The 20,949-nt window shown below is 37.4% G+C and overlaps 1 protein-coding gene across 9 annotated transcripts in view; it reads left to right on the forward strand.

Annotated features, from left to right (window-relative positions):
- OSBPL1A (oxysterol binding protein like 1A) overlaps positions 1-20,949 on the forward strand; it is a 192,341-nt gene that overhangs the window by 121,646 nt on the left and 49,746 nt on the right. For all 9 annotated transcript variants that reach the window (XM_054694131.1, XM_054694128.1, XM_037508727.2 and 6 more), the window contains one exon: positions 8,902-9,058. In XM_054694131.1, the coding sequence (XP_054550106.1) occupies positions 8,902-9,058 (157 nt within the window). The remainder of the gene's footprint in view (positions 1-8,901; positions 9,059-20,949) is intronic.

Genomic DNA, 20,949 nt, shown 5'->3' on the forward strand with positions numbered 1-20,949 from the left:
GGGAGGCCCTATCAGAGGCTATCTTGTAGCTCCTTCTCTTTCCCACATATCAGTTATCCTTGCCCCTCCTCAGCTAGTTTATCTTTTAAAATGTTCTGTCTTATGAAATATATTTGCTCCCATATTGCTTTCCTTATCTTTCTTTCTTGCATACTCTCTCTCTTTATTTTCACTATTTCAATGGCATGGCTCTTGATGAGGTCACCCTTGTAATGCACTCTGTCTCCACTCCGTCCTTCCTCAGGTCTCATCCTTCTTTACGTTTTACCAATACTGAAAGTTGTGGGTTACTCCCTCCTTCACAGAACACTTTCTGTTCTTGGCTTCCAGAATGTCACTGTCATTTGATTTTTTTTTTTTTAAAGATTTATTTTATTTATTTATTATATAAGCACTGGGTACAGTCAGAAGCGTGGGAGGGTGAGAGAATTCACCAGAGCCAGAGCGGGGAGCAGAGCAGGCAGAAGGACCGAAGTACACTGCTGAGGGGAGCAGCGGGCAGCAGGAGAGGTCTGCGTGCCATGCGGGACCGGTCTGCGCGCCATGCGGGACCCTCCTCCGGTGGCCGGGGAGCAGCCGGGGATCGAACTGCTGCAGAGGCTGCGGGCAGCTTCGCAACCCAGCGCTCAACCACTGCGCCACCGGGGAGGCCCTCATTTGATTTTTATTCCTTGATTTCCTTTGCATCTCTTTTTGTCTTTTTCCTCCTTTATAGATATTGGCATGTCTCAGGGTGCAGGCACTGAACTTCTCTTTCCTTCCTTCTCTAGTCCTCTAGACTCTCTTCTCACTGTAGCTGACGATCAGCAGCATCAGCATCACCTGGGAGCTTGTTGGAAATCTGAGACCCTCAATTCTGACCTAGTCAATAAGCACCTTCATTTCTCAAATAACATGGACATTCATATGAATTGATATTGTGGTTTATATGGAATTTACATGAAATCTGCCTCTATCTTCCTATTCAACTTAGCTCTTGAGCAGCATTGCCTTACATGACCTAATCGTTTGCCCTTAAATATTGTCTGTATTCCAATAAATCCATAATTTGTGTCTCCAGCCTGTCTTCCCCAAAATTTCATAATCATGTCTGATTATCTTAACCAAGTGTTTAAGATTCACTTAAATGTCTAATGATCTCCTAAATGTCTTAAAAGGAGAGAACTCTTGATTTCTGCTCAACCCTGTCCCTTCTGCAGTCTTCTAAGTTTTGGTGTAAGAGTCATCTTTCCAGTTGATTTGAGTAATCCATTACAGGCTTTGTTTGTTTTTGGTTTCACATTCCCTTTCAGTTCAACAACAACTTCTGTCAGATCTACCTTCAAAATATAGCAGCACCTGCTACTGCTCCTCTCTCCACTCCTCTCACCTGGGCCCAAGCCCCCATCTTCTCTGCCAGGCTTTATTACAGAAGGTTTCTAAATAACTGTCTGCTTGTGTCCTTATTGGCAATAATTTTGCGTACAGCTTTCAGGGTGGTCATTTTGAAACCTAAATCAGTTCACACCAATTCTCTGCACAGAATCCTCCCATGACTTTGCCTCTCGGCTGGAGTAAGAGCCAAAGTCCTAGATGACCTGGCTCTCTTCCACTTTCTGAAATCTGCCTCTGTCCTCATCTACTTTCTTGTCACTCTGACCTCAGTGCCACTCATGTATTTGCCAAGTATGTTCTCCCTCGGGTCTTTGCTTTTCATTATTTCCTCTGTCTGGAACTCCCACAACCCAGATTTCTACTGTGCTCACTCCCTCAATTCCTCTTTGCTCTGCTTAGAGAGACCTTCACTGTGTCATTTTCGGTTTCCTTTCTAGCCCTCCCAACCCCCCCACCCCCAAAGCACCTTTCACCTAGTTCTAATTTGTTGATCTCCCAAGAGTAGAAGGTAAACTCAGTGAGGGAGTTTCTTGTTTAGTTCACTGTTGCCCAACCCCTAGAATAGCGCTACAGAAGGAAGAGGTTTCCAGTAAATATTTGTTAGGTTAGTTATTAAATAAGAACTACCAGTGGTATATAAGAAGTGTTACAGAAATTCAGAGAGGCAGCTACCTGCTAGAGGAGTTGGAGAAAGCATCTCCAAATAAATGGCATTTGAATGGTGTTTTGAAGACAGTAAATAGTTCTCCAGATAAGATGGGGGAGAACAATTTTCAGTGGAGGATATCAGCATGTACAAAGGTAGAGAAAATTAGTTTTCAAAAACATCATAAAATGTATGATAGGAACAGGACTTGCCTGCCTATCTATGTTCCCGTCCTCCCTGTCTTGGCGAATGGCATCCATCATCATTTACCTGCTGACCCCACTGATGATGACAGTGCCTCCTACCAAGTTTCTTTGTTTTTAGACTTCATCCCTTCCAACCTGTCTCTTCCACATTGCACTTGTTAGGTGTGGGAAATTGAAGAATGCCTCCAAAGATATGTCTATCATTTAATCCCTGGATTCTGTCATTTTTTTTTGGGGGGGGGTGAAACTTTGTAAATATGATAAAGGATTTTGAGGCCATCATGGATTATTTGGGTGGAACCTAAATGCTCTCACAAATATCCTTTGAAGTGAAGTGCAGAGGCAGATTAGATAGACATGCAGAGAAGGTCAGGTAAAGGTGGAGGCAGATTAGTGTGAGGTGGCCCCAAACCCAGGAGTCTAGGCAGCCACCAGAACTGCAGAAGGAGATAAGGAACATAGCTTCCCCTAGAAACCCCAGTGGATGGTAGTCCTGTTCAGTGAAACTGAATTTGGACTGTTGGCCTTCAGAACTATGGAAGACTAAATTCCTGTTGTTTTAGGCCATTATGTCTGTGGCAATCGTTTTAGTGTCCATGGGACACTATACCTCTTAGTTATCTGTAAAGTTCTGTGATCTGACCCAATTTAAAGCCTTTTCTCTAAAACCATCTTTTCCATCTACCCTCCTTTCTAGTTTTGCCAGATATTCTTGGACACACCTTTTTCTTTCAGATCTTGGGGTTCTTTGCTCTTCCTCTCACAACTAGTAATCTCTTTTCATACCTTAAACTCTTACTCACTCTTGCCGTCCAGGTGTTATCTCTGCTTGAAAACTTATTCTGGCTCCCTTAAGAGTTATTTCTTCCACTATTCACAAATATGCTTTGTATAAACACATTTGCTTGTGTTTGGACTTCTTCCACCACACTGGACTTTGAATACTTGGAGGACACCAACCAAGCTCATTAGTCTTTCTATGGTTTCAGCACTTAGTCTTTTACCTGATGTGTGGTAGGTACTTCATAAATGTCAGTTCACTAACCATGAAGTCACATGAAAATACTTTATTTTGTAATTATGGATTCTATAATTGATTTTTATTTCTAGTTATTTTCTTTGTAGAGTATTCACTTTTTGTAGGTCTTCAAGGTCACAGGCAACCTTGAAGAAAACTTTCAGGATGTCAGCTCCTAATCCAAAATAGATAAACATAAGAGTTCCAGTAGCCCACATATATGGTGTGTATACTTCCTCATTTTCATCACTTGTGCAGATTTTGAAAGTTGTAGAAAATAGTAGATTTAGTTGTTTGGGAAGAAGCCATCCTTTAAGGAACTCTGTCATGAGCAACACTACCATTTGGCTAATTTGACCTTGGATATCATTCAGAGAGAATATGTCTAAGATGTCTCTGACTCTTATTGCTAGCTGCCAAGATTCTGTTTCAAGCTTTTGTCACTTCCTCAGAAGATTATTGTAGCAGTCTTTTGGCAGCTCCTTCTCGACTTATCCTGTTTTTCAGTTTAAAATTTATTTTAAATGTGGTAGGTTGCATCTATTTTCTGTGTGTTCTTCATATTTACTGTTATTTTTGAGTTTACATAAATTGTATATTAAAGTTCAGTAATAATTTAGCACTGATATTTTAAGTTTGGCTTACTTTGCCTTACTTTAGACATTCTTAGAACATACCTAATACAAGGAGAAACAAAAAAACAGATATTAAATTACATGTGTTTCTCCCTTAACCATTCCTGTTACCTTAAATAACAGTGGACAAGATTTGGACATTATCTATAGTTCTTCTACATCTTGCTCTCTGTATTATTTGTTCTCAAGCTAGTTTACAAAAATCATCCTAAATGATTATCAGGATAATTTATAAGAATTGTTGACATGTTTATATTAACTTCAAACTTCTCCTTTCAGCTTTTTAATAGGAGGGAAAACTCAAAAAAGTAGGATAGAGGAATGATCTTCTTAAAGTTTGTTTAAAATTACTTCATTGAAGTATGATTGACATAAAAGAAAGGTACATGTTTAATTTATTGTGGCTTGATGAGCAAAGTTCTAGCCATGTTAACCCAATCACAGCTATTGGTTTCTTTGCTATTTGGATGAGAGAGTGAACTGTGTTCTGTCTGAAGTGTGCTCAAAATAATTCTAAGTGCTATTTTGGACAGAGCTTAAAAGATCTAGGTCATCAGAAATTTGTTGTCAGAACAAATTTTCTGTTGATGCTACTGTTTTGGTTTTTTTTTTTTTTTTAAGATTTATTTATTTATGCATATAAGAGCTGGGGTACAGGCCAGAGGTGTGGGGGGTGAGAGGATTCACCAGAGACAGAGTGGGGTACAGAACTGGCAGACTGACTGAAATGCATTGGTGAGGGGAGCAGCAGTCAAGACAGGAGAAGTCTGCTGCACCATGTGGGTTGCTCAATGGCCAGACCAGGGATCGGACTGGTGCTCCAGAGGCTGCGGATTGCTTCATAGTGCTGTGCTTAACCCCTTGTGCCGCCAGGGAGGCTCTGATGCTACTGTTTAAATTGAGAAATTAGTCTGAAAAAAATCTGTCCAGTTTAATGGTTGGTAGTAGGCCTAGAGCATTTATCTTGTAAAATATAGTCTGTTTTTCTATGATTTTTTTCTATAACATATAGAAATATAGCCTGTTTTAGATTGGAGAGCCATAGTTCTAGATATATTTAAATACATGTTTCAATAAACAGAAAATACTTTTCTAAAAAAAATTGTCAAACTACCAGAATCCTTTTGGAATTACATGGGAATTAACCTACAAGTAATTACATACTAAATATTTCATTTCCAATCATTACTTGGGGTGTACAGATTTTCCTCATTGCCCGTCAAAATTTCAGAAAATAACAAACTATTTCATAAATCCCTCAACCCTGTTTTTCAGGGATCATTGAAGTATTCTGAAATTTGGAGTGTGGCTTTATTTATTTTAGAAATAATTGATGTTTTAAGGGAAATATGGTAGGGAAGAAAAGGAATAATAAAAGGCTAACTCTCTGAAATCTGAGTATTCTATTTTAAATATATTTAAAATCTATTTTAAAATCTCTTCGGCTGCATTTAAAAATGTCTGTAAAAATGAACCAGTTTTGTTTCTGTGTTTTCTTTTTTTCCCATAGACTCATTGGCATTGAGACAAGAGATAATATGAGTAGGATATAGTTCATGAATCCAACATGGTAGCACTTTGGCTTTGACTTGACATTTGTGTGTTTTCTTGCTTGTTTAGGTTTTGTTCTTGTTTGTTTTATTGTGATTATACGTGTGTGTGCTTACATACACACACCATACATATATGGTGCTTACCATACACACACACACATATAAATACACATAGATAACATAATCTACCATTTTGACCATTTTAACTATATAGTTCAGTGGCATTAAGTACCTTCACATTGTGGTACAGCTGGTACCACCATCCATCTGCAGAACTTTTTCATCATCCCAAATTGAAATTCTATACGTATTTACACTAAACACAAGATAAAGGAAGAAACCAATTAAGCAGTGTCAGATATGGTGGATGAGTCACAATAAGAATTGAAAAATGACCATTGGACTTTGCAATATGGAGTTTATTAGTGACCTTTGTCAAAGCCTTTCAGGGGAAGGGTAGGGAAAACCACATTATATTAGAGAGAGTAGGAGGTTCTGAATAAAGTAGAGAGGAAGAAGGGTTGGGGGAGAGAGAAAGGTGTAGTATCTGGGAGGAAAGGAGAAGTGAGAGTGAACAGGAGAAGATTAAGCACTGCTAAGGAGGACAGGGGCCTGTGCTGCATGTGAAGCTACATCTCCAGAGGTATGCACAGTGGTCCCGTGACGGGGAAGACCCTAGCAGGCCTTCTTCACTAAGTTGAAATCTTGTTTGGAGAAAATGTTGTTGCTTCATAGAATTTCATAATTGCCTTATCTCTTGTTTGGTGTTTACCATGAATCTGCTTTTTATTAAGAATTTTCTTTTTAGGTAGACAAGTATCTGTCCTATGATTTGTATCTGTTACATAGAAAACACATTATTCTGTGCATATTGGTGCTTAATAAATGCTTGAGGTTTTTGCTTCAGTGCTTTTTGGTTGTCATGAAATCTAAATTATAAAGTACTAATGTGTCTTCAATAATAACAACACAGGGAAAATTAACTTGTTTAACTCCTTAAACTTATTTTTTTTCATATGAAACAAACTTCAAAATATATAAATGAGAAAACCACCCCGGTCCACTGCCCACGACCATGTCATCATTTTGGTTCAGGTTTTGCTCATGTGCTCCCCCGAGCACCCCTCCGTCACCTCCACCCGAGTGCCGTTTTGCTTTAAGCTTTACCTGTGGCAACTCCCCTCCCTGCAGCTTTTTCTAAAGTTCATTTACCTACCCAGAAAGCTGACTAACCCCCTCTTTGCCTCGCTGTGCCCGAGATAAGTTAGTGCCACTGTAATGTGTTGTTTGTGCACATTATCTGTTTACCTGAACCAGACTGTGTTTCTTTATGCTAAAGTTATTTTTTTGCTCCATATTTCATAGTTACAAAATGGTATCCTGATTTTTGTCTTCATGTTATGTTAACAGTATTTTTCTATTTTATTAAATTGTTTTTGTAAATGTAATTTAACAGTGTCTTATTTTATCTGATGGGTGACTGTCACCCTGTTGTCTTTACAGGTTTTCTTTAATACTGTTTTATAGCTAAAAAATTGACAGTAGAAATAGATAGCAATTCAAATATCTGTTTCTTTGTTATAAGGTATATGACAGAACAAAGCTGTGTTTTCAGACAGTCTAGTAAAGTTGTATTTACATAAAATAAAAATTACCAGGGTTGAAAGTCCTTCTGCAAGTAACTTACATCATTCTGAGGGTCCAGAGTTCAGAACTCAGGGTGTGTTGCCCAACCTGTAATAGTGCTAGTCCAACATTTGTTACTAATCAACTCAAAAAAATAGGTTCCTGATTTGGACTACATTATGGAATGCATTTGGGGGAATGAAAGTACTAAATGTTTTGATTTCCTGACCAGTGTAGCTATAATAGATACTGAGCAGATGGTGGATAAATGTATTTAAGGAAGTTTGGTGTGTAAGAGGTTTCACTAAAGCTGAAGACAGCTGAGTGTATAGCCATCTACTTAAAAAGGAAAATTAGAAGTTACTTATAATTTGCATTTTATTAAAAATGTAGGTACCATTGAAAGTTTTATGAAAAGTGAGTGACTCCTACTTCAAGCTGTCACATACAGAGTGTTAAACAAGGTGTGAGAACAGTCAGGTTCAAATTCTGTCTCCGAGATCTCACAAGCCAGGCAATCCTTTGGCATCTTTGTTATCCTCCTAGTCCTGTCTCACCTTTTCCCAAAGCACCTTGGAGATGTGGAATGAAGATGAAGAATGTAAATGTGTCTGAAAACTATAATGTATTATATAAAAATAAATTGTCTAATTATTCCCCAAAAGGTAGATGTTTCCTTTCTGAACACAAGTCAATTAGGAACTTAGCATTTCCATCCCAAAAAATGCCTGCTTGATAATTACACTTTACATAGATACTTCAGACTTTTAGTTCTAGAGGATTTAAATAAATATACCAGCATCAGTATTTTGTAAGTACTTTAAAAATTACCTTTGCCTTTAAGCCTGTGGTATTAGATATGATTTAAGCTTCCCACAGTTTTAACAATTATATAGTTTTTTCCTTATACCGATTTGTTGTTGTTTTTTTTAATTGTGGTAACATTGGTTTACAACAGTGATTGTGGAATATAAGGAAACAGCAAAAGGACAGAACAAACCCATGGATTTCAGTAGCAGAGCTGAAGTTATTAGGGACAGAGGGAAAGGATGAAAGGGGGTCCAGTGGACTGTGGTGGAGGGTTATGGGTCCTTATCCATGAGTTTGTTTTGTTTTGTTTTGTTTTTGAAGACGTTTCAGGCCAACACTTTTTTTTTTAAGATTTATTTATACAAGAACTGAGGTACAGGCTGGAGGCGCAGGAGAGTGAGAGAATTCACCAGCGACAGAGTGGGGAACAGAACAGGCAGGTGACCGACAACACTGCTGAGGGGAGCAGCGGGCAAGACAGGAGAGGTCTTCTGCGCCATGTGGGTATCTCCATGACCGGGCCAGGGGATCAAACCCGCGCTGTAGAGGCTGCAGACAGCTTCACAGCACTGCACTCAACCTACTGCACCACCAGAGAAGCCCCTTATACATGAGTTTTAAAAACTACTTTTTTTTTATTTTTTATTTTTGAAAGGTATGCTTAAGATTATTTGAGAGGGAAGAAAAAAGTAGACTTGAGGGTTGGGGGAACCTGAATATGATTTCTTAGAGAGTTTAGGTTAGCTTTGGAAATATTTCAATTTGTAAAAGCTATTTAAATGTTTATATAAAATCTGTTTAAATGTTTATGTAAAATCTGTTTAAATGTTTACATGTCTATGTCATAAATGTACTGTAGCCTCATTGAGTACAGGTTCTCTGAAATCTCTAAGGAGGTAGTTAAGGGATGGATTGTTGAAAGACAAAGTAAGCTGCTTAAGTTTCAAAGCCTGATGCATCAAAGGAGATACCATTGTTACTGAGCCCTCACACCAAAGTTCGATTCATTGACTATCAACCTGCTCTGCCACAGATTCTGAGTCTGAACAGTCCTTGAGTAGATTAGAGGCTGTGACAGCGCACTCCGTTGAAGAGCAAGAAAAGCTTTTGAGCCATAGGAAACACAGAATGTCTGAAGAAAAGGATTGTGGTGGTGGAGATGCCCTCTCCAATGGCATCAAAAAGCACAGGTAGGATAACCTTTAACTGTTATCATCGTTGTCTTTTGATTATAAAGTGACTTTGGGTTTATAAAGAAAAGTATACCTTCTCTTATTTCTTTTGTCTGTATTAGATACTTATATTGCTATATCACCTCAAAGAAAGGATTTCATTACTAAGTACTTCAGCCATTTAAGAGAAGAACATCATCTGTAATTGCAGTAACAAAGCCCAAAACATGGTTTCAGCAACTGTGGTTTTAGGGCAACATAAATCCTTTAGTTTGCAATTTAGAATGGCTGTTCAGAACCACCTATTGAAATTGATGCTGTGTTCCTTTTTCATCATACATCTTTTATGGCTCTGCCTCCCAGTGCTATTTTAGTTTCTAGTCATCTGATCTTCTTGTTGGTTTTATTAAGAATGAATGGTAATGTTGTCTGCCTGTTGATACAATTTACATTTAAACAAAGTCTTTTATTAAGACTCAGGGTTTGTTGAACATATCCATTTTATACTATCTCATAACATTAATATCTTTTTTATTCCCTTGATGATTTAGTCCTAGAGATTGTCCCAAAAGTAAGGAGATGTAATAGACACTAGAGTTCTCTGGTTTCTACACAAGTTTACAGATACGGTGACATGGGTGCATGCTGATGTTCATAGAGTGAAATATTTTATCAGATTATCAGTGATGGATACATCCTGTTGTCATTGTAAAATGGTACTTTTAGGGTAAGAATCCATGAACTGTTAGTTTCTACATCATAGTGTTTGTTCTTTTAACGTTAGTAGATTGTGTAACTCTAACCCCATTTCTGTACCACGAATCTGACCATAATTGATCACAATTACTGTCCTACTAGAAAAAAAGCCCATAACACTTCAGATGATGAGTATTTGCTCTTTGGTAATAAAAATGTCTTATACATATTTTGAAAAGAACAGTGAGTTTTAGATCCCTGGAGAAAATAAGAGTTTATCTTTTTTCAGTTAGAGGGTATCCTCTAAACATACTTATTGGTGTTTATCTTTTCACGGAGCTTAACATAGCAAATTATGAGACTAACAGTGAGTGTCTTTCCAGATTCATTCCTGCAGCTGCTGATAGCTGCTGGGAGGGTCCAGGGCTGAATTCTGTGCAGGCCATAACAGACCTAACAGGAAATCTGATCAGATAGAGGTAGCAAAGAGAGGAGATAACCTTCAGCTACTTAATGTATACATTAGTACAATCCAGTGAGAACATAGGTGAAATCTTTGGAATATTCAGGGAAGCATTCACACTATAAAACCGTTAAAAAGATCACTGTGTTTAGATGCTGGCACATATTATTGCTGGAGAGAGATTTCACACTGCTTTGCAGGGTCCAGTACCCTTTTTTTATGTGTGCTGTAACCATCACATTAGTTATTATGCATTTGGAAGAAATGTATTATACTATATAATATATCCTAAATTCTATCTTAGTCAAACCAGAATGGTATATACGCACATGAAAGTTAAGAAGAAATTGTTCAAAAAATGAAAGTGGGATGTGTTACTAAGGAAAACTATAAAGAAATATAGTTAGATATGGTTACCTGATCAGAAAAGTAAAACTGGTCAACAAGATGCAACTGATTAAATTTTTAAATGTAAAAGAAACAACTTCCTCATTTATTCAGCAGAAAAAGAGGACAATTTACAAAATTGTCAGTGATCAAGTAAATGAGAAAACAGTTTATTTAACAAGTAGTTGTTACAATTTTAAACCTATTTTTTTCTCTTTAAATTTTCCATCATCAAATATATAGTATATGCCACACATAATTTAAAAGTTGTATTTTATTTTATATCTTCAATGGAAGTATAATTAGCATATAGCTTTACATTAGTTTCACGTGTATAATATGCTGATCAGAGACTTGCATATATTGAGAAAGCATTGCCACACTAAGTCTAGATCACATCCATTCCCATACATAGTTGTAAAAAATTAGCAACTTTCAAATATGCAGTACAGTATCATTAATTATAGTCACCATCCTTCATTTAGAATAAGAAAATAAGTATTCAACTTTATCAAATTTCTCTTGCCTGTGTGCAAAATTGTGTTTATAATGGGCAAATATTATATTCCTATTAAGGGTAATTTGAATGAATAGTAATTTGTTGGTTTCAGTAAAGTAGTTGTATATTGTTATTGGGGGACTGACCTGAAGTGACTCTGGAATTTATTTGAAGTTTTCTATTTTATCTTTAAAAGTAAGGTGAAGTTTTTATTTGACCTTATCATATATTTGTTTCCTTAAATATTAACAAATAATTTACTTACCACTTAACTCTACCATAGAAATCTTACATTTCTCTCTCATCCCATGCTACCACTTACCATTTGGGTTAGATACACTTATATTTAAGAAGAGAGATATGGGAAGAATATGGAATAAAAAATTTGAAGAGGTAGAGAAATATATTTTAAAATGGGAAATGATAAACTTTGGAAATTATAGCTCATGTGGAAAGTATTAAATCATGACCTAACTAATTTGCTGATAAAATAAAACAAGGGTTTTCCAATCATATTTTTTTTTTTTAGCCATGGAACCATTTGTGCAATCAAAAATCAGTCTGGACACCATTAAAATCTCAACCACTTTCAGAGACTGATAAAGGTCTTTCCCCACCACCTCCAGTCTGCTACTTCAGTGGGAATCATAACAATACATCATCTACTTCATGGCCTTGTCCAAAACATATTTAAGCTTTACTCTCTGGAGTATCTATTACAGAAACAATAGTTCCTCCTGCCCCTTTGAATATAACATAATAAACAATTCCAAACTATTTCTCTTCCTATTTAACATTTGTGTGTATAGAAACATCTAGTAGAATTCCTGTCCCACAGGAAACACTCAGTGTAAATGACCTGTTTTAGCTGTTAATTCCCTCTCCCCTCAAAGGGGCTGATTTGTTTCACTATGAAGGACTTTTGCTCTCTAATTTCCTTTTCCACTCCATAATTGTGGGGTGATGTCATGGGGTGGAAAAGCTGACATGAGAAACATAAACTATAGGGCATATGTCATTTGAACTTAATATAAAATAGAGCATGCCAAAATGAAATGAGTCTATTCCTATAATCAAAGTACAGACATTGATTTTTTAATTCATCCCAAGTGCTCCAACAAAATCACTCTTTGCTAACTAACATTAATGTGAAAAGGCATAATTGAAAAACTTCTAAAAGGAAATAAAAATTAATTTTGCAATTTTGAAACAGGGAAGGAATTCTTTTACAACAGAAATTGATAGGGACTAAGTTTTTAATCTGATTCTAATTAATATGCTTGTACTTGATGTATTTACTTGAATAAAAGCTATCCTTAGTAAATGTGGCTTAGAATCACAAATGTTTATTTTACTGAAATGGTAGATTAGGACTCCAGACAATTGTAGTTTATGCTTTATTTAATCTTCATGACTGCTTTAGAATTGAATTATTAGGTAGCCAAAAACAAAAAAAAAAAAAAAAAAACCCAGCTCTCTTTCATGTATGAAAACATCCCTACAAGGAATATACTGACAACCTGGAGTCAAAGAGATTGAAAATAAAAGCTAAGACAATATGGTCCAAGTAAGATTACATTAAGAAAATGTTGTTGGTATTTAAAAAAAAATTAACTCCAAGTATATTCAATCTGTAGAACAAAATAAACTTGATTTTGAAATCCCCTAACATTTTTTGGGGACTTTTTAAAAAAGATTTATTTTTTTATTTATACAAGAACTGGGGTACAGGCCAGAGGTGCAGGAGGGTGAAAGAATTCACCAGACAGAGCAGGGAGCAGAACAGGCAGACTGATGAAATACACTGCTGAGGCGAACAGCGGGTGAGACAAGAGAGGTCTGCTGCACCATGTGGGTATCTCCCTGGTTGGCTGGGAATTGAACCCATGCTGCAAAGGCTGCGGACAGCTTCATAGTGCTGCGCTCAACCCACTGCACCACCAGAGAGGCCCTTTGGGATATTTTATAGAGCAAATAATCTGGTCAGACTTTTAGGTCAGGACATAGTGTTTGTATGAGGTCAGGACATAGCGTTTGTATGACCTACTGAGTGGTCCTTTGGCTCCCTGGGCTGAAAATGTGTCAGGAAATAGCTGGAATGGCTCCTTATTTTCATGTAGTGAGAGGGTCACTTAGGCAGGAGTCAAAATTCATTTCTGATTTCCAAGCGACCCAGGAGTCAGAGGAGGAGGAGCAAGAGTCCTGCCCATTGCTAGCCAGCTTTGCAGTAGGTCCTGGGTACTGGAGGGAGCAGGTAGTTCCAAGGATGCTATGAGTCTATGTTTTCACCCTGTTCTCTGCTATAAGTACTTACTCACTGCTCTGGAAAGTCAAGAGTTGTGGTAAAACTATAGTATCGTGAGATGGTCATGCAGCTCCTGTGGGGTCTACTTCTTTAACAAGCTGGACACAATCCTGTTTTAGTAGCTGGAGAGAGAGAAGGGCACTGAAAGTCAAGAAACAGGTACTGACGCTATAGGAGGGGCTGTAGAAAAGGGTGATGCTTGATACTTGAAGAGGCATTAAAGTCAGGCAAAGGCACAGCCAGGCTGTGGTGTAGGCGGACTACCGGCCATCTTGAAACGAGATAGCTGTCATCAGCAGGCAGCAGAGATTGGACACCTGGGCTGTCCCAGATTGCAGGTTGGATGGCAATGGCTAAATCAGAGGAATAAAAGCTAGCAAGTCACTCTAATTACATGTGACACCATCTCTCTTACACAGACACATTTGGAGATTCCTCAGTCAGTGAAAGGGAGTGCCAGCTTGGCAGGTGGGGGCTCTATCCTGCAAAAGGGATATGTAGCAACCTTACCTAGGACTTAAGCTGTGAGTGCCTGGAGTCACTTCAGCCATGTGAGAAAGAAAAAAATGGACAGTGTGAGTCTAGATTCATGATTAATTACCTTCAGAGAACTAGATAATTACCTTCAGAGAATCAGGTTGAATTGCTGCACTTAGTGCCAGAAACTTCTAGGAAAACTTTGAGACTTTGGCCTATAGAATTTACTTCATCCCACCCTAGTTAAAAAACAGAAGAGTTTCCCTTTTGGAAGCAGGTGCTGAGGCTCAGAGGCCCCTCAGGTCTGCCTCCTTATCCTACCCTTGACCTCTAAAATACCTCTTTAGGATTTCAGAATAGTTGGAAATAGTTGGAAATCCACAAATGGTTACCAGTCCTAGCATTCCATAAGCAGATGATGGTGAGATACACGTTCATGTCACTCTCAAGACTTATTCTCTTCAAGGTCAGTGATTATCATGGGCAAATGAGAGTAGTTTTTGAGGGCAACCATAATTTGCAAAGCCATATTTTGAGTGAACAAAATAGCAAATAGTTAATGAACTTATTATTTGCTTGGAAGATGAAGAAAAATATGTTTCAGGTGTACAACCCCTTAAAAACTTTGCTATGGAAAATTTCAAACATAGCATAGTAAAAATGAACCCTTCATTCTCATCATTCATCTTTGCCATTTGTCCTTTGTTCTTTATCATTTGCCTAACTTAGTTTCATCAACAAACCTCCCACCTCCATGATAATTTTAAAGCAAATCCAAGATAAACCCTTTCATCTTTAATCAGTATGTTTCTCTAAAACATTGGGAATCCTTTTATTTTTCTCTAAAAACCACAGTATCTGCTACATGAGGGGCAAGTTTGTGGCCAACATCACAAGGGTGGAGTTATATAGTAATCCTTGCTGTAAGTACAATGAAAAAAATGAAAACCACTTCCCCCCAAAATTTCTTACTTGCCATCAAATATTTAGTTAATATTCAGATTTCCCTGTTTATCATAAGTCAGTTATAATTGAATCTGAAATGGCATTCATAATAAATATCCTAAAGGTTTACATATTGCATTTTGTATATGTCTCTTAAATTTCATTTGCTTTTTAGATTTCCTTTCTCCTTCCCCATTTTTTTCCTGCTATTTATTTGTGGAAGAGATCTGATCATTTGTCTTGTAGAATATTCCAGAGTCAGGAGATTGCTAGTTGTGTTCCCTTTGAATTATTTCATATATCTTTTTACCTTGCAAGCTGATGGCTATGTGTAGTGGTTTGACCAGATTTAAATTTTTTGGTACATGGGCCACTCCGGTGGTGCAAAGGGTTGAGCGCAGCGCTGTGAAGCTGTCCGCAGCCTCTGTAGCACAGTTTCGATTCCCGGCCAGCCAGGGAGATTCCTATCTCACTCGCTGCTCCCCTCAGCAGTGTATTTCAGCCATCTGCCTGTTCTCCCCGGTCTGTCTCTGGTCAATCCTCTCACCCTCCTGCACTCTGGCCTGTACCCCAGCTCTTGTATAAAAATAAATAAATCTTAAAAAAAAAAATTGTAAAAATTTTTTGGTACAAATTAATAGATACATACCTACAGTATGTGTATGTCCTGTTACTGCATCCATTGTGGGCATATGCTTTCTTTTTTTAAAAAAAATAATGTGGATGATGAACTTACACCTCTTTCCTTAGGCGAGTTATAGTTTCTTTGAAATTCACCTTCATCGGTAAAATGGATTAATAATAGAACCTACATGTTTGGCTTATTACAATAATTGAATGAGATAATCTCTGAAAAGCTATCAGTGATTTTAGCTAATTAAATGTCTGCTGCTGTTACATGTAGAAGACTAACAATCCCTAAATAGCAGTCGGCAAGTGCCATGTTTTCCTCCTTTCTTTTTGCTATTAAGGTCTTTGAATGGGTTTTGTAAGTTTATGTTGTCTTTCAAAACTAAAATTTGGGAAAGAGGCAGATGAATGGAATATGAAGAGAATAGCATTGCTTTCTTTAGAAATAAGCAAAATTGTCCTCACATTGGCTATCTCCTATTTTTCATATCCAATTTTGTAAGGATACTTCACAGTTTAATGAAATTGAAACATGACTTTCTTCCTGTTGAGAATGCAAAGGTTTTGCTGGCCTCCACAAAGCTGGTTGTAAACTTAGTGTCAAACATGTAAACAAGAGGTGACTAGAGGTTGGAGGCTCTGTTGTTCATTCCTTGGTCCCTTGATATTTCTTTCCCCATACAGAGGTCTCATTACTTCTCCTTTTGATCCCTAGGCTTTTTGAATCTCACAGGTAAATATCCAATTTCTATTTCAAGTTTGCTTTATAAATACTTATAATCCTAAGAATGTTGAAAGAAGTTAAATATTAAAATGTATATTCTTGTCTGGCAGCTTGCTTTATTTGAAGATGCACCCTCCTCTTTCTCCTTCACAGACAGACACACACACACACACACACACACACACACACACACACAGAGTTTTGAATGCCTAGGAAATATCTTTTGGTATAACTTTTTATGATTTGGTTTAATCTATTTGCTCTGCCCATTTCGTCATTACACTAATTCTTAGATTGGGCATTTTGACTTCTGAGGGCATACGTTTTGCTCTTTGCAAATAGATTGAAGTGTCTCATTCCCACTGGAGCTGTGCCAATCTAAATTTTGCCTAAAGAAGAAAACTGCCTCAGGGGACATAAAGTTCTTAGGTATTGTTTGCTTTGTGTGTAAGCTCAGGAGGAATTTTCCTCTTTCAGAAAACACTATATAATAAGATTTACAAGGTAAATAAATTAGAAAGTGATTGTTTTTAAAATAGAGATCCTTTAAAGGTTTGTTTGTTTGCCTCGTGCTTTTAAAATCTTTAGTAAATTTTGGTTTATACACAGTTCTTCAAAACACACCCCTTGCATAAAGTGTGATAGAGCCTAATTTGTGAGCATAGCTTGCTGTCAAGTCCTGTTGATATAACACTGTGTTGAGCAGGATTTGAAACATTGGGATGAACTTCCATTTTGCCATAGTAAGTATTCTGAACCCCAGTTACTTGTTAATGTGGCAGTGACTCACACAATTACACATCCTGGTTCTCAGGAAGCACTGCCAACGTATCTGGTGAATGTGGAAAACATAAATGGTTATAACCAGGAATGCAAACTGTTAGACCTGATGAAACATTGATAATGTTTTTGTGGTAGAGCAGGGTACAACCAGATTTTAGGAAGTGGTAAATGTTGCACCTTAATCTATCAGTGCTAAAGTAAACCAGTGTGCTTTCTGAACTCTAAGGGAGTACAGTTGGCACAGTTAACAGTTCTTAGCAAAACAGGCTTCTGCAGGTGAACAAAGTAGATAATTTATAACTATAGATTCTTTGCAGTATTTTATTCTTGTGGCTCAATGTTTTGAGTCTTTTAATACTTTGAGTATGTTGTCAAAAATTCAAGCAGGTAAAGATCTACTGTGGTCATAAGGTTATTGATAACCATTGCCTTAATGTTCTTCCTCTATTGAGTATAGGTCTGGTTCTGTGATTTAGCATAGCTTATGTGGCCTTAGTAAGCATTTACTCTACCCTCACTTCAGCTGTGTCTGCTCTAAAATGAGCAAACCTCACAAAAGAATAGTGTAGGAACAAGATGGCTAGAACCCAAGTCTGTCTGGTTTCCTCTTGTCCCATATCACCTTCAGACCCAAGGTGTGCTGCAGTATTGTGTGAATAATAATGTCTACAGCCAACATCTGGATTATAAATTTGTATTTATAAAGTATTTTCACAAACTCTGTAGTTTTGATCCTCAAAATATCTTGAGTGATAGGTAGGCAATTATTCATATCCCTCAGTTTTACAGATGAAGAAGCTGAGGCACAGAAAGTTTGACTTGCTCAAGATCACTTAGTCAATAAGAGATAGGACTACATCCAACCCAGGTTTTCTGACTCCAGAACCTCTACTCTTAAGCTTTAGAATTTTTATAGATGTTTAGAATAAAAGAGATTTACTTACCTGGCCAAAAGGCTCCATACTCTGAAATTTAAGACAGTTTGTCCTTTTCTTTAATTAATGTGATTTCTTTGTTTCTTTTGTTTAATAATTTACAGAGAATTAACATAATAGTCCCAAAGCACTATTTTTTTTTAATTTTACTTATTACTGAGGCTTATAATACTATAGGTTTCAGAGTACATTTTCTTACCTCATCAACTTTATCTCACCCCACCCATCACCAACCAACCAACACCCTCTTCAGAGCATTTGTTAAGCATCCATGTTCTGTTGGCTCTTGCTGGGCACTAATAGCAAATTGAAGTGGACACAGAACTTTGTAAGTTTCCAATTGTATTAATATGAACATACAAAAGAACACACAGTGCATAGGAAGTTATGCCAGTTTAAACAGATATGGGATAAAAATTTGTTTTCCTTAAACTATCCTAAAGGAAAAAATTATACTCTCTTCCTATAATCTCCATATCCACCAACTTTCTACCATAACAGAACACTCCAACAGGTACAGGAATAGTTAAAGGTGTAATATTTTTCCTGGAAATTCTTTTTCTTCAGTAACTATGCATTTTCTTATTAGTGAAAGCCACTCTCAAAATCCTTCAGGGTATGATTGATGTACTGTATCCTATCAGAAATAAAACCTCAGAGGCCAGGAAAGCTCCTTGGATCTGACTGTGTGCTTTAAGACACTGTAATATTTAACTGAAGAAACCTTCTTAGAAAAGAGGAAGAATGTTGTTCTTTGCAGTATAGATATTTCACTCTGCCGCAGAGCAATCAGAAAGGAAACAGAAGGGAAACTAACGTTTATGTCAGATAACACAAGGTAGGTATTAGGTGTCACAGAGTGGGAAGGAATCAGAAATTCAACTCTCCCTAGAAATGCTATCCCTCTGAGGGTAAGCAGTCAAAATGTTCTCATATCATTTTAAAAACTGTTTCAAATCTGTTCTGTTGAACTACTGAACGTAAATTACATTCAGTTTGAAAAGTGAATATAGTTTAAAGGAAAAAAGTCTAGATATTTCAGAGCCAAGGAAAGAGAGTGGTATTTGCAGAGGGACAATCTGTTACTCAGTCCAGTCTACTGCTCTTGGTGTCTTCAGTTGTTAACTGAACTTTAGATAGTCCCCAAATCCTTGCTTCAGAGATCAGAAGCCCTTGTCTGCAGTGTTCCAGTTAGTAGAGACTATTAAAAAGTCTTGCTGCAGAGTTGTATTCAAGGATCAGCCACTGCCATCAAGCACTGAAATCTCCCTTCTAATAGAGAACTCTGAAGTCTTGCTGTATCTCTCACACTGCCTACTGCCAAGCTGGTGTGCACTCCAGGTTCAAGACAGGGAATTTTTAAATACAAATTGTTGCTAATTACTGTCAGTCAACTTAAGATTTTTTGACTAAGATGGTATGAAAGCAATATGCAATCATTAGGAACCAAACTTTGACTTTTGCTCTTTTCTAGCTGAAAAATACCCATCAGTGTGAGACATTCAACATTTTATTATAAAATAAGCTTGTGTTAGCTGATTTTTCCCAACTCTAGGCAAGTAAAAGTTTTTTGAGCATGTTTAAGATAACAAGCTAGTCTATGATGTTTGGTATGTTAGGTGTATTACATGCACCTTTTCCAACTTAGACATATTTTAACTTAATATGGGTTTATTGGGATGCAACTCTTTAAGTTGAGGAAGATCTGTTTAGAGTCCAAAAAATTTCTCTTGGCAGGAAAGTCTTCCCCTCCCCCACCAATAGAATTGCTAGCAATGGAGCAGCCTCAGATCTACCATGGATTGTGAAGAAGAATTAGTGGAAGATTCATACTTGCCATCTTGATGCTGCTCTGCACCGTAGCAGTCAGCACTGCAGGAGCTTATTAAGTGTCTTCATATGAGACAGAAAGATAGTTGACTCAGATCTATTCCACACACACCATGTATTTCATCAGTATTCCATCATTTAGACCATTTTCTTTAGGTCAAATGACCTTACCATGATTTACTCTCTACTTCAATTTAATTACTTCATCTCTGTCCAGCATCCATTATATGAAACCTTAGTTATCCGAAGAAATGATGAAGGTGAGAGAAGAATATGCACCCTGCCCTGGGTTAAGATCTGCCTTTCTGTACCCTCCTGCCTTTCTCCTGAAGTGAGGGAATCCTACTGCCCCAAAAGACATCTTCCTTCTAAACCGAAAGATGGGTTCATAGGTACACACATCAGTTTTTTTGGGTTTGGAAATGTGATGTTTCTTTAGGTTTTCAAATCAGTCCACTCACTGTGATGGTAAGAGTGGGAGGTAAATTTACTATGTCACTGAAGTTTGACAGTGAATTCTAAACTTTGGATATCCAGGATGAAAATCAGCTTGAAATTTTGAACATTAAATTTTAAATTATTAAAATCAAAGCAAGTAAAATAAAGTATAACCACTTAACCTCTTTGCTATACAGAGCCAGTCATAGACATTTTCTAATTTGAGATCAAAAATGAAAAAGTCTCAAATTATGAAAATAGACAGCAGTTAAATAATAGTATTATGTAATTACATAAATTATCATAGTAAGCATAAAAATGAATATTTGAGGGCCTCCCTGGTGGTGAACAGGGTTAAGAACAGCATTATGAAGCTATCTGCAGCCTCTGCAGGACGAGTTCGATCCCCCACCGGCCAGGGAGCAACCCACGTGGCGCAGCATACCTCTCCTGCCTTGCTCGCTGCTCCCCTCAGCAGCATATCTCAGTACATCTACTTGTTCTGCTCTCCACTCTGTCTCTGGTGAATCCTCTCACCCCCCGCACCTCTGCCCTCTACCCCAGTTCTTATATGCATAAATAAATAAATCTTTTTAAAAATGAATATTTGAAAGATGTTTAGTCACCAGAAAGGCTTGGGATTAGTCTAGAGTTTTCATCTTAAACTTGTACTGACCTCCTTCTTAAGCTCTAGGCTGATTTTAGATGGAGATGTGTAGGAGCAGTTAAATACCCAGCTGTCCAGCAGCCTTATCACCTTCATCTGGGACTCAGCCCTGTGTTATGGTACTGATTTA

Source organism: Talpa occidentalis, unplaced genomic scaffold (assembly GCF_014898055.3).
Source record: "Talpa occidentalis isolate TD23 unplaced genomic scaffold, MPIMG_talOcc4v2.1 talOcc4.13, whole genome shotgun sequence".
Taxonomy (NCBI): Eukaryota; Metazoa; Chordata; class Mammalia; order Eulipotyphla; family Talpidae; genus Talpa; species Talpa occidentalis.